Source organism: Paralichthys olivaceus, chromosome 21 (assembly GCF_024713975.1).
Source record: "Paralichthys olivaceus isolate ysfri-2021 chromosome 21, ASM2471397v2, whole genome shotgun sequence".
Lineage (NCBI taxonomy): Eukaryota > Metazoa > Chordata > Actinopteri > Pleuronectiformes > Paralichthyidae > Paralichthys > Paralichthys olivaceus.
The window spans coordinates 18,633,084-18,648,004 of record NC_091113.1 but is presented as its reverse complement, the minus strand read 5'-3'; the positions used below and the strand labels follow the sequence as shown (position 1 = coordinate 18,648,004).

Genomic DNA, 14,921 nt, shown 5'->3' with positions numbered 1-14,921 from the left:
AGCTGTTGCGAAGATCAATGCTTCACTCTAATTGGCTTATTATGTACAGTGAGATGTAGTGCTAGGGACCATGCCTTCTATCATATTGATGGTGTTGAATATGTGGCTGGTACATATGTGGATTTAAAGGTACAGTGTGTAGAATTTTGTGATATCTAGTGTTGAAGTTGCATGTTGCAGCTGAACACAAGGACGTTGGTGTAGCTGGGGTTGTCATCGTGTGCACTGCCTTCATCCTTGTCTCCTTGTTTTTTTTTGTCAACCCATGGGGCTGTAAGTGGGCTCTGTCACCAGGATAGTGATTGTGAGTTCCTCTTTTCACTGGGCGAGTGTGGCCATTTTCATTGCTATGCCTATGACTCCCAAATCTTCCTGTCTTTTAAGCCAGACAATGTCAGCCGCTGGAGCGTCCTTAACACAGTGCCTGCCTTTAAAGAATATATGTCTTTTAACTTCCTTCAGCTAAATTCAAACAAAACAGAAATTATAATCGTTGGTCTCAATCAGCAAGCTGACAAAATACTACCATTCCACATGACATTTCTAGTGTCCTCAGGCAAACCACTGAACCCCAAATGGTACCTGAAAGCTGTCTGTGTACTGTTTATCAGTGCTGTTTGATCGATCAAGTGCTGCACATAGATGCATGCACTGTATGAATGTGCTTGTGTTTTAAATGTGTTTCTTGCAACTGTCAATATATTTATGACAATTACATCATCTGGCAATATCTATCAGACCAATTCAAATAATATAAATGATTCAAGAATTGAAACTTACTGGCTTTCAGAACCTTTAGGGGCTCATACAGCCATGAGTTATTACTCCTGATGAAATACACAGTCTAAGGTCAGACTACAAAGTTAAAGCTAAATGAAGACACAAACGCACGCACACATACACACACACACACACACACACACACACACACACACACACACACTGTAATAAATGTAAAAAATGTATTGTGTAATTTTCTCTGTAGGAGTCATGGCTCTGTGAACTAACCTTGCAAGACAATATTATAATGCTCAGCCTTGTCCTCTCAATATCTAAACCTTGACTCAAGTAGTATATTTAAATACATAAATAAACATGGAAGAGACAGCTAAGCGAAGACAAGATCACAATCAACAACAATGTATGGTGGACGGCTGTGGCTTAAGAAATAGAGTGGTTTGTCCACTAACCAGAAGGGCGGAGGTTTGATGCCAGTCTTCCCCATTCCACATGCTGAAGTGTCAAGATACTGAACCAAAAATTGCCCCTGATGGCTCTGTCGGCAATGTATGAGGGATGTGTGATAGAGAAAGTGCTGCACACAGATGCAATGTATAAATGGGTGAAAACTGTACTGTAAGGAACTTTGAGTAGTCATTAAGAGAATAGTATTGCTATGTAAATACAGACCATTCATGTGTTTTTAATTGGATATAAGGAGGAACTGACCAGAGTTAGAAGTCACCTCCCCCCTCTCTTTAGTATTAGTCTCTGTGTTTCCCCGCCTTAGTTGCTAGTTCATTTTGTTAGCCTTGAGTACAGCATGACATTCAGTATTCACAACTTGTCTGATCAGTATATTTTCCAGAGTTTAGCTTTTTGCCTGTCGATTTTGATACCTTTACCTTGCTGGAATTATTGTTATGAATGGAAATGGCATTAAAAAAGCTGAGCTTGAATCTGCTTCAATGTCTACGTTTGGGTCTTGCCTCTATAACCAATGTGATACGTTCCTCTCCTGCTAGATATGAAACCATTGAAAATTCATATATTGTCAATGATGTAACTCCTTTTCCTCATTTAGTAGTGCTGGTCCGGATAAAATGTAAATTAGCCCATCTCTTTTATACCTACCACTCAGCTTCTTGCCCGCAATTCTTTTCTTTTGCAAGTGGTGATACTAATTCAGTTATATATTTTCATAAACCAGTTCTGAAGATGAACAAGAGCAAATTGTACATGGTATCCTACAAGTGGATATATCGGACTGTTAATTGGAAATTTTATGCAGTGGTAGACAGGCAATCCAACCTTTTATCAGCAATGGATGCCATTTTCAAAATGTCAATGTCAATTTTATTAATATAGCATATTTAAAACAACTTGATTGATCAAAGCGTCAAAAGTAAAAGGTACAACAATAAGACAGTAACAGGTAATACATCAGAGTACAAGAAGTAAAATGAAATAAAATATAAGATAAACAATAATAAAATAAAATCAGCTGGGATAAAAACGTTCTCAAGTCGAGGAGAAAGCCAAGAAGAACAGATGATTAGTAATGATTTAAAGTGTGCTAGAGAGGGGGCAGATCTAATGTGAAGTGGTAAGCTGTTCCACAAGTGGGGGGCAGCTACTTCAAAGCCACGATCACCTCTTATGAGCCTTGTTTTAGGTAAGTCCAGAAGGAGCTGAGTGGCTGATCTCAGCTCTCTAACTGGAGTGTGAGTAAATGGAAGTTCAGCTAAGTAAGGCGGTGCCAGTCCGTTAAGAGATTTAAAAGTTAAAATCGATCCTGTCACGAACAGGAAGCCAGAGCAGGGAGTGCAACAGAGGTGTAATATGGTCTCTCTTTTTCTTTCTAGTCAGGAGGCGAGCAGCAGCATTTTGGACAAGCTGCAGGCATTTAATAGACAATTGGTCTAAGCCTACATACAGAGAATTGCAGTAGTCAAGATGAGAGGTTATGAAGGCATGGATCATCCTCTCTACCTTGGCTATGAGACAACTGAGAGAAAGAAGCCTCACCTGACAACTGGGAAATTTGCTTGTCAAAATGAACACCAAGACTGTTCATGCTGGAGTGAATATTAGGAGCTAGAGGGCCAAGGGTGCCCATATCCGGCAGTTCAGGGTCTTATTTTCATTTAGTTTGAGGAAGTTTAGGTTCATCCATGATTTGACATCATTTAGGCATTCAAACAGGGGTGGCAGTGAACTATTAGTTTTAAGGTTCAGGGGCAAATATATTTGAATATCATCCACAAAGCAGTGGAAAGAGACATCACATGCTTCAAAGCAGAATAGGATGGGGTCTAGAATGGATCCTTGAGGGACACCACATGTAAGTGGGGCTTCCCCAGAGGAGTATTCACCCAGGTGGAACTCCTATCTAAAAAGTATGACTGAAAGCACCTGAGTGCTGCACCTTTTATCCCTACAGAGTTCTCCAAACGTGACAACTGGATTGCGTGAACAACAGTGTTAAAAGCAGCCGTCAGGTCTAAGAGCACCAGGACGCCAGAGTTTTCTGAATCAACAGTTGAAATAAGATTGTTAAAAACTCTTAAAAAAGCTATTTCAGTGCTATGACGAGGTTTAAAATCAGACACTTTTCATATACATTATGATAGATTAGAATTTTTTGCAGCTGGGTGAGAACTACCTGCTCTCGGAATTGAACAAGAAAAGCAGTTTAGAAATAGGCCTGAAGTTAGAGAGAACAGAGGAATCAAGATTTTCTTTCTTTAGCAAGGGCTGCACAACAGCATGTTTAAAGGCAGCTGGGACACAACCAGGGAGAAGACAGGTGTTTATCAGTGACAGAAAACATGGGCCAACAGTGTCAAAGACTTCCTGCAGAATATGAGCAGGGATGCTATCTGGAGGGCAATTTGTGGGCTGCAGATGGTGGACCACCTCTGATAGGAAGGAGATTGATATGGGCTCAAACTGATCTAAGACAGCTGAGCGCATAGGGGGGTCATGGTCAGTGGCCGTGGTTAAAGATGATCTAAGAACAGAAATATTCTCAACAAAGAATTTAAGAAAAGAATCACAAAAGTGAAAAGACAAACTCAGCAAAAAGAGAGTTGGCAGTAGCAGTGCAGCAACACACATGCGTCACTATTTATTTGACTATTTATATAGTGCTTTTCTAGTCTTGAAGACCACTCAAAGCGCTTTACACTACAGTTTGCCATTCACCCATTCATTCATACATACAGTGCATCTAGAGTAGCACTTTTATTGTTGTTCTATGGGGTAATTTTGGGGTTCAGCATCTTGTCCAAGGACACTTTGGCATGCAGATGGGAAGACTGGGAATTGAACTTCTGACCCTCTGGTTGGAGGATGACTGCTCTACCCCTCAGCCACAGCCCCCCCAAGGTGGCAATCCTGCACGGATGACGTAGGACTTGCAGGAGGTCCATCAACTCTTTTCTGCTTGTTCTGTCAACAATGCTGTTGCTAACCAGTTATGCAATTACTTACACAGCAATGGTTTGTGTAAAGACTTTCAATAAGGATTTAAGTCAGCACAGAAACAGCACTATTAAAAGTTACCAATAACCTTGTCATGGCCTCAGATAATGTACTCAATACTTATCCTGCTGGATCTTAGTGCAGCTTTTGACACCATAGATCAGAGACGTCAAACTCATGGCCGTAAAAATTATACGTCTATTTTAACTGACCCGCCGGTATATAGGAGGCGCACTTTTTTTGTGCGTAAAAAATGGCTCCATAGGCTGAGCCACGGTGTGCAATGCCCGGCTAGACGCCCACAGAGCGAGCACTCCTCTCCACTCCGCTGAGTATTTGGTGTTAGTAAAAATTTTTTCCAGTGCTCCAGAGATCCCAGTGCCTGTGTGCTGCTGTCTGTGCCCCGTCAAGTTCCCCCACATGCTGTTCTCTGTGATGAAAATGAACAAAAACCCACACAGGAGTCGTCTCAGTGATGCACACATTCACTCCATCTTGAGGATTTCCACAGCACAGAACTTAACCCCAAACTTTAATGAACTGGCTAAAACAAGAAAAAAAAAAGAATGTATCCTACCTAACTAGGTTTTCTTTTTGCACTTTATCCAATATCCTGTCTACCCTGTTTAATAAATGTTGACACTGTTTGGCCCTCGACACAGTCCCGGTTTTTAATTTTGGCCCTCTCTGTGATTGAGTTTGACACCACTGTGGCATAGATATAAGATTCTGTAACAGAGACTGGAACAACATGTAGAGAAAAAATTAACAATACTAGGGTGGTTTAAGTCATAATTATCAGATAGACTCCAATTTGTTAATATTATAAATTACTCCTCCATGCACATAACAGTTAGTCATGGAGTTCCACAAGGCTCAGTCCTCATCAGAAAGCACCGACACATCTCCATTATTGTGAAGTTGATACCTAGATGTACTTGTCTATGGAGCCTGATGAATCAAATCACTTGGTTTATCACTGTGTCTTTAAGACATTAAGGCCTGGATGACCCATAACTTTTTACTTCTAAATTAAACCAAAACTGAGGTCATTGTACTTGGCTCTTAGCACCTCAGAAATTCCAAAAAAATGTAATTCTTGATTATTAGTTCTTGGTTCCTATACAACCTTCAAGTACCAGGCTCCTCTCCTGTGGAACCAGCTCCCAATCTAGGTTTGGGATACACCACCTCTACATTTAAGGTTAGACTTAAAACATTCCTCTTTGATAATGCTTTTAGTCAGATGAGCACTGAACTTTCCATTAGTTATGCTGCTATGGGCCTAGACTGCTGGGGTGGGCACTCCTATCATGCACTGAGCACTTTTCTCTCTCCCTCTTTCTGTGTTTCTGCCCCCTTTTTATTTACGTGTCACTATTCTACTCACTGGTGCTGAACACATTAATCTATCCTCTACATATATATATATATATATCTGAGCAAACAATTATTATCATCACTCTTAATATTATTATAAATATTATTATTAATGATATGGAACCATCATAACTTAAAGAGCTCATAATACCATAACATATTATGCTTTTCTAATACATAAATAATATTTCTAATAATATAAAATACATAGTATTAGATTTTTATCCCCACATAGTCTAATGTTGTCCCGAGCTGCAGTGAGAGAAATAGGATATTGAAAGCATTAACATTGTCAGGAATTTTCTCAGGCATCAAATAGTGAATACAAATTAAGCAATTATATAATATAATAAATAATAATATATTAAAATCCAGAGTGGACACATGACAGGTTTGGAACAGCAAGAAGTATCTGCTTTTTAGTACTTGTCACTTGTAAACACTTTGTCCCTGTAGGGATCATGTAGAAGTTAGTCACCTTGTTGGACGGTAACAAATAGTTAAATCTGGATGCAAGCCCAGTCTCAGTAAAACTATTCAGCATAAAAGTAAATCATGATCAAAAAAAACTTACAATACCAGTAACTAATTTCTGCAGCTCAGCTCGATAACCATTAAAGGGATAGTCTGGGGTTTTTAAAAGTGGGATTGTATGAGACACTTTCAATGGATGGATTATATTAACTTCATTAGATGGAGCTCTTTTTGTGAATATTTGAATGAAAGTTTTAGTGCATTCGGTTGAAGATCATTTTCAGTTAGCTTCGGCTCGTCAGCTGTAGACAACTGGCTGGCACAGGTATTCAGCACCTTGGGACTGATGCTGTTAGGACCCGTAAACTTACGTTGGTGGAGTTTCTCCTGCTTTCTCCTGACCTAACCAGTCATCACAGTCAAGCAGGGAGGGGAGTTTTGTTGTGTCTTTGAAAGTGGAACTGTGCTGTAGGGGTGAAGGGATAGGATCCCTAAGGCTAATGAGTGGGATGAAAGCTACCTTGAATTGTTGTCCACAATAGCTGTGTTATTTCAATAAAACTAGATCAACATCCGTGAGCTTTTTTTTTTGTCTTGATGATGTTCGTGATTTGAACACACTAACTCCTACAACATTTCTCTGATTACCATTGTAGATTACCTTTATAGTTTAAACATTTATAGTTAAAGTATAAAATGTTATGTTTTTTTTCAAGTTCACATTGCTAATTTATAGTTGGACCAATCATTAATTATTCATCACACCAGGTTAGAGATTTTATGGGCACAGAAACATAAAGCATTTTGTTACCTTGTTACATGCCTGCATAGCCAGGAGTAGGATATTGTTTTTAGGCCTGTCTGAGTGCCTTCAACACAACTAAATTCATTGGACCGACTTGGACGGAATATTACTTGGAAGGGTATCTCTAAATGATAAACGTCTGGAGCTGATCTGTTTTTGTATGTGTGTGTGTATGTGAGGGACATGCATGCACACAGTATGCATTTAGAAAGCTGGGCCAATGTTAAAGTTCCAGTGTGTAAGATTTAGGTGAAAGGGAACTATTGGCAGAAATTTAACGTAGAATAATCCTCATGATGTTTTCACTAGTTCGTTTCATCTAAATTGTATGAATTGTAGTTTTCTTTACCCGAGAAAAGGCCCTTTATATTTAAATACTTTATATTTACATGGAGGGGACCCTCTCTACAGAGGTTGCCATGATTTTTACATTAGTCCAGACTGGACAAACTAAACACCTTTTGAGTTTTTATGACAACTGAAGCTACCACAGGTTCTTTTTCATGTTTGGAAGGAGAGAGTGAGGTGAGGGGTGTTCAGCTGCTACATGCAACTTCAACACTAGATCACACAATTCTACACACTGTACCTTTAAAGCCTTTGCACACTAGACACATTTTTTTTCTAGTTATATTTCTTTCTGTTGATAATATCCTTGTGCATCCTGTTTCATTTACTACTTCCCCACATGACATCAAGCTCTGTGCTGAGACAAACATCTTACATTAATTCAAAGATACATGTGTAAAATTCTGGATCTACATTCAAATGAAGGTGGCCTTTGAAAAAACTTCATGGTATAAAACCTTAACTCTTAATGTTGACCATCAGACAGAATTGTACTGCCTTGTTGTACCATGGTGGACAAAATGTATTTTATATGCTTTTATGTTTTGAATGTTGTAATCAGCAAAATAACTAGTAAGCACAGCTTTGCAAGAAAAAAAAAGTCAAGCATTAAAGGTACAATGAAGTATTGTACCAGAATGAATGAATGAATGAATAAATTACCTCAAACTTTTGTAATTGATTAAACAACTGTGTTCATAATTTAAAAAAGTGATGACATCACCACAAATTACCATCCGCACATGCATTGTCTTAACTTAATTGTAAACAGAGCAATCATTTCTATCACTGTCCCTCTCTGTTCCGAAAACTACTATAGGTCCAGTGTGCAAGATTTAGGTGGAAGGGATCTATTGGCAGAAATTGAATATAAAATAATCCTATTGATGTTTTCACTAGTGTGCAGTTTTTATTTACTGTATAGGGGACAACAAGGAGGCCGCCTACCAACAAAATTCTTGTTTTCATGCAAAACATTACAGTGGAAACCATTAATAAGTAATCATGGATATAGTGGTCGAGCTTTTATATGGATAAAAGCTTGGGACAGAATCATATTTGTATGTTTTAATAAAGAATTTTTTACTGGCTCTGTCAGTAATTTACTCCTTCTATCATTCGTGCTGCGCACTGCCAACTGTGCTGGGCCCACCCCACCATCTCATCCAGCTCTCCTTTCATTGTCTACGTTAACAAAGTCTGAGTTTACAATTTGAACAATGACACTATGCGTGTCATCGTCAGCGCAAGAAAAAGACCAGAGCAGAGTCAGGACGAGCTGAATTCTGAATGAATGTGTGCAGCTATAAAGAAAGATTTTACTCATTTAATCATTATGTGGTGATCAAAAAAAAAAATCTACGTTTAAACTGTGGTGATCTAAGACGTGTGCCCCTTTCTTTTAAATGACAACTGAAGGCTACCACAGGTTCTCTCTCATGTTAGATGTCAGTCATTTCTACACACTGAACTGTCAATACAAATACGCTGCCACCATGGGGGTGACACAACAATGGCAAAGCTCAGGTTTTCTACCTTCCCATTCAGTGCATAATGGCTCTAGTGTGGCACTGATATGTTGGTGTAAAATGGCAAGTTTAATTACATATTACCTCCGTAGAGGCAGTGATGGTTAGTGTTGAGCCTTGTGCAATAATTGGGGTGTGAAATGAACAGAAGAAAATATTCCCTTGTTGGAAACACAGGGTTACCTGGAATTCTGGAAGCCTCCAGAAGAGTTGGTTAGACAGGACTATGTGTCATTAATACTCCATTTGTACAAACTCCATAAGTGTTTGGATATGTGATACACACGGAGTGCCCACACATGTATGTTGAGTGTCCAATGACTCATCTGGGCCCCCAGCACTGGGAATGTGATCGTAAGGACCTTAATGCGGCAGACTCAATAAGTGCCTGGTAATTCATTAAACAGCTGGGACTCAGAGGACAGCAACAGTCCTGAATATCAGCTTATGAAGTTCCCCTCTGTGTGGCACTAAACTAACAGGAGTTCTATGAGTGTTGTTGATAACTTTGAGGAATTTATGAAAGGCTAAAACAAACCACACAAAGACTCACATGTGGTTCGAATGGTATTGCTTTCACACTGTTTGGAGGAAAGTATCAATACAAATAACCCTGGATGTGTAGGAAAATGAGCAGAGTGCATTTTCAGTCCCAGGGAATTATTTGAGGTGGAGAATTAGATTACAGATTTCAGCCACATCTTGCGAATGAGAGTATTGAATCAGTAAAGCGGTGCTGTGAATGCCAATTATCACTCTACCATTAAAACCTTCTTCCTTGGCCTAGTAATTTCCTTCCCAATGTGTTTTTCTAATTATGAATCAAATTCAAATAAGCTTGGGTAATGAACCTAGTTTATTAGTTTATTCCTTTCCGAAGCTGTACTTTTTCTTCCTTGTATGTCTCTGTTGCTGATGTACCCAACAATCTGGCTTTAATTCTGTGTCCTGAGCTTGATTTCCAGAGGTGTTTGACAGAGTATTCCAGTATTTTATTGTGTAATTCACAGAGGCAGACCTCCAGCTTGTGGCTGCATCACCTTTGATTGAACTTGTTTATATGGCTTTGTTTACTGCTCTCATATTGGTTCTCTATCACACTTTTTGCTGAAATGACACAGAATCCCATTTGTTATAATGCCTTGGCTATTGCGTTTAGGAAATTGAGCCAGTTGCTCACAAATCCCATTTTAAATGAATAGAGGAAAATGTCACTGGAGCCCAATATGGCAGAGCTCAGATGGAACCTCAACTGCAGTGCTCCTGACCTGCCCACAACCATAAAAAACAGGGAGGAAGTGTGTGTGAGAGTCCATACTGCAAGTAGTGGTGGGAATCATGGCACTGGATGGCAGCAGAACAGCTGGGACACTGTTCTGCTGTGTGTTGCAGCACACCTGACACAATCCAGCAGCAAAGCTTCTACTGGCAGCTCCACAATGTTTTTATATAGGCTTTGCCTTGAAAATTACCATAATTAACTGAATCGTTACTGTGATGTCACTATACATTAACATTTTGTTTTTATCCTTGCCGGTCCGACATGGGAAGGTTTCTCTTTACCTGTTGCGAATCGCTCCTTGGTTTTTATCTCAGCGCATGTGCTTGTCTTTGTGTGTGTGTGTGTGTGTGTGTGTGACAGAGAGAAAGAGAGACTAGCATTTAGATCTGTGACATATTTGAGAGATAATGAAGATGTGTCTTCAGAAATATTCAATAGAGCATTAAAACTGTGGTGAAAGATAATTTTGGCCCAGAGGGCACCTCTAGCTGTACCAGGGGAGTAATCAGCGCATGCCTATGTGGCAGCAGAGAAAACCGCCACATAGGGAGACAACCAGTGAAACAGAGAAAATGGCTCCAATCAGAACCAGCTCTCAAAAAATAAAGATCTTCTTGGGTTTAAAGGTTCAGTGTGTAAGATGTAAGTAAAAGGGATCTATAAGTAGAAAATGAATATAAAATTATCCAAGTGATGTTTTCACTAGTGTGTACATCTAAATTGTATGAATTGTGTTTTCTTTAGTCTAGAATGGGCCCTTTATATTTACATCAGGAGTGGGTCGTCTCTACGGAGGCTCGATACCCCAGAAAGCTCAATACCCATCCTCACCTCAAATCATGTGACCCAATGACCCACTAGTTGGTCAAGGGGGTCAATGACCTTCCTGTTTAACATAACGACTACTGGCAGCTCCACAATGTAACTCCCAATGTTACATTGCGCAATATAGCGAGGTGACAACCTAGAGAGTTTAATTACCTGAAACCTCCCAGTTTCAGTCATTTAGAACCGAAGAAGTCTCTCGGATGAGAGGTGAAACATCTTCAAGAAATACATGCAGCCCAGTTGCATATGCACACATGTGCATCTTCTAAAGATACCATGCCATGGATGACTAAGGATCTACCAATACATTTAACAGTGAGGTTTCACAAGGACAGACACAAACATTTCCCATCTGTGCATGTGAAGTTGAAAGCTACAAACTTAGCTGAGCTGAACTTGAGCTGACCACCTGCCCAATTGGGACAGAAAAAAATTTCTCTAGACTGTAAACCCTAAAACAGCATGGTGGCACAGTGGTGCAGTTGTGAGCACTGAGACCTCACAGTGAGTAAGTTTTCGGTTCTGAGTGGGTTTTCTCACCCTCCAATTGCCCAATGCTGGGATTGGCTCCAGCTAACCCCCCACGGCCCTCAAAGGATAAGCAGTATGGATTCTATTGATGGATACTGAATAATTCCATTCCTTTCCAACTTTTGCTGCTTTACAAACCTGCTTTTAGTATGAACTGTCAACTTATGTTATGTGATACTACTCTAGACATCTTGCTGGGCTTACTTGCATTTAACTTTCCAACGTAAGTGCAGCAACCTGGAAGGAATAAGCCAAGAGTCAAGGAAGGAGCAGGTATTCCTTTACCTCTGCCACAGTGGGCAACATTAACAATATTCTTGTACAATAACCAGAATTAGTACATAAACTTGAATTTTATGTCATACAGTATGTATTCTTTGTTATAAATATATGACTATTACAATTAGTTTGTACTTTATTTTTTTATAAAGCTTATTGAAAGATAAATGCATTTTGTCCTGTTCTCAGAGGATTTGGATATTCATTCTTACTATATTTTTGATTCGTGTGCCCTGCTATGTCACACAGAGGAAGTACAGCTCTTTTTTTTTCAAGTCTTTCATATGTGTATGTTTATAAATGACTCTTATACATTTCCTTACATGCTGTCTTTATATTATTATATTATGTATGATTTTATATATTGTGTTTAAGAGTTTGGTTCTGTGTTGTATGAGATTGTGTTGGTTTAACTGCATGCTTTTAGTTTGTAATGGACTGGTGTTTTAGTTTGTTATGATACATTCCTGCTATTGAATATTGACACACAAATGTGTGCCCTCTGATAGACCCTGCCTCCTGTCAATCAAAGAAGACTATAATCACAAGACTGACTCCAGGCCCAACAAACCTACAAATAACTAATGAAGATACATTTTTAAACCTTGACTTGAGGAATCTCATTAATTGTGTCACTACTGACCCTTCCCTTTTTCCCACTATAGGAGCTCTGAAACTCAAAGGCCTGCAGGAACAGGTGTTCCTCTCGATTACAGGACTTTTGGGTGGTGGTGTCAGAGGGAAGTAACTCCCAGGCCACACTGGATGCTTGAGTGGCATGTGTGCATTGCAAAACATCTTATGAGGTTAGAGTAGCCACACTGCCCATGTGAGCGCTGTGTGTTAGGCGCGTCTCACGCCTAAGAGACACCCTTTTGGTAGTTTTTCCTTACTCTTGTTAAGGATTAAGGCAAGATGATGTCGCACCTTGTTAAACCATATAAGACAAATTTTGATTTGTGAATATGGGCTATACAAATATAAATTTGATTGACTGATTCATTGATATATTTGCAACACTTCCTATACCTGTTTCAAAGTAAAAGCGTTTTAGCATTTGAAAGGGGGAAAATTCCAAGGCAAGAGACAGTGGCAAGACATAGCACTGAAAGGGATAATTCACCAAAAAATTTTAATTCACTCATTATTTACTTGCCACTATGCCGATGGAGGGGTGGGTGAAGTGTGTTAGTTATATGTATAGTTTTGGTTGGTGTCTAAAAACACGGTTCTCACTGTAAACATCACAGGGTTTATTACTATAAAATGAGAGAGACGGAGAGTCAGAATTATCTCTGCTCATAAATATTTTTATTTATTTAAAAGTAAAGGCTGGAGTAGGAGTACTTTAGTCATTTAAGGTGAATGACATTCAAACTGGATATAAATTATTTCCCCAAAATGTTTGTATGTGGGTGTTTTGCAGTTGTCATCTCACCCCAAACATTTGCCGGAGGTCAGGATCTCGGAAACGGAAAGGAATGTTGGAGACATGTAATCTCTTAGGCTGCTGCTTCATAGATGAATCATTGGGTGGCAGGTGGAGCTGCTGGGAGCCCTCTGTCTGTACAGCCTCCTCTGCCTGCAGGGAAACAGCATGTCACAGTTTAGCAAACATGTCCTGAGAGGACTGAAAAAGTCTCAGGTCAAGGTTGTTTATCTTGACAGAGCCAGATCTCCCATGGCACTCATAAATGGTAAATTACTGTACAGTTTTGCTCTTAACCCCAATACATTAATTCAATGCATCTACATGCAGAACCTTTTCTATTACATATCAAACTGTGGTAGCACAACTGTCTGAGGCAATTTGGGGTTCATAATCATAATCGTACTTGCTTATGGAATGGGGGAGACTAGGATTGAACTGCTGACCTCCAGGTTATTGTGAGACTGAGATAAAAGATTTACCACTCAAAGAATACATTATAATATGCCTTGGGGAGCAATAAAGTGTAATTGAAATGCAGAGAAGCAAAGTGAGGGGTTGTAACATGAATGAGCTCACTCAGGACATATAGATCACCTTTTGAGTTCAATGTGTCCATAATTGGACAATGCAAAACCTGCTGTTATAAAAACAGCTATCATGACAGTGTGACTTCAAAATGTAGAGACAGTCAGATCGACAGAAAAACGTTGATACAATAACCTCTTTGGCTGAGGAAGTGAGACTCAAGCAGCCAAAATGAGTTTCCTTCCCAGTGAGGCATCAGAGATGTATGGGTGGTTATGTGTGTGCATGCATGTTAATGCTACTAATGAATCGCTTATAGTGATCAATTTGACCTGGCACAAATGTGATCACTAAGCGTTTCCTTTGTTTGTCTTTTAATTATGTCTTATGTCTTTGTCTTATTAAAATAGTCTAGAAAAGATATGAGTTAGAACATGTTCCCCTTTCCTCTTAGTTAGAATTAAATGGTGTAGTGTAGACAGTGTAATCTGTGTAATATTTTGAATAGTAATAATCCATTTCTAGCACATACAGATGATGAATAGACATGTTCCTGAGCTTTTCTCCATCTGTCCTAGCTGATTTCCACTACCAGATCCTCCTGCCAGGCTTCTTTCAGATGATTCAATGTGGCCGTACTGTCCGGCTGTGCCAGTGTGTCATGGAACCTTGATATAGCTAGTTCACCCAAAAAAGAAAATGGAGTCACTATCTACTCACCACGTTGCCGATGGAGGGGTGGGTGGTTTGAGTCAACAAAAAACAGGGGTAAACAGTTTTGCAGAAAAATCCAATACTATTGAAGTGAATGGTGACCGCTTCCTCAAACAGAAAAAAACATAATTGCCTCCATACTGCTCCTGTAGTGTCCGTTAGCCCAAACATTCCAATTCAACTTGAAACAGCGTCATTGGGGCCATGTTTATGCGTGGATCACAGCGGACTTCGAGACAGATTATTTTCTGGCCCGTATTCCTTTATGTCTAGCTAATTCTATTCATAGGTAGCCTCTTAGGTTCTAACTTGTTGAAACCCCAATACAGTGGTATAGATCAGCTAGCTGAGCAGGAACTGCAGGTAACAGGTGTCCATTTATTTGTCTGAGTGTCTGCCCCCTCATGCTGTGGCAGGGAAGCAGGGGGAGGATCTGCCAGGCCTTGATGAAACTATACTTTGTGGTCATCTGAAGAGTCTCTTCAGAAACTGAATGGTTTGTTGTGTTTGGAGGTGTCAAAACACAATCAATTAGCTGATTTGATAATACGGCACCCATGTCTTTTCGGTGATACACCCACTTGCACA

At 39.6% G+C, this 14,921-nt stretch overlaps 1 protein-coding gene across 9 annotated transcripts in view; it reads right to left on the bottom strand.

Moving 5' to 3' along the window:
* Positions 1-14,921, bottom strand: part of rbfox3a (RNA binding fox-1 homolog 3a) — a 530,829-nt gene that overhangs the window by 66,515 nt on the left and 449,393 nt on the right. For all 9 annotated transcript variants that reach the window (XM_069517547.1, XM_069517543.1, XM_069517539.1 and 6 more), the window contains one exon: positions 13,101-13,244. In XM_069517547.1, coding sequence (XP_069373648.1) covers positions 13,101-13,244 — 144 coding nt within the window. The remainder of the gene's footprint in view (positions 1-13,100; positions 13,245-14,921) is intronic.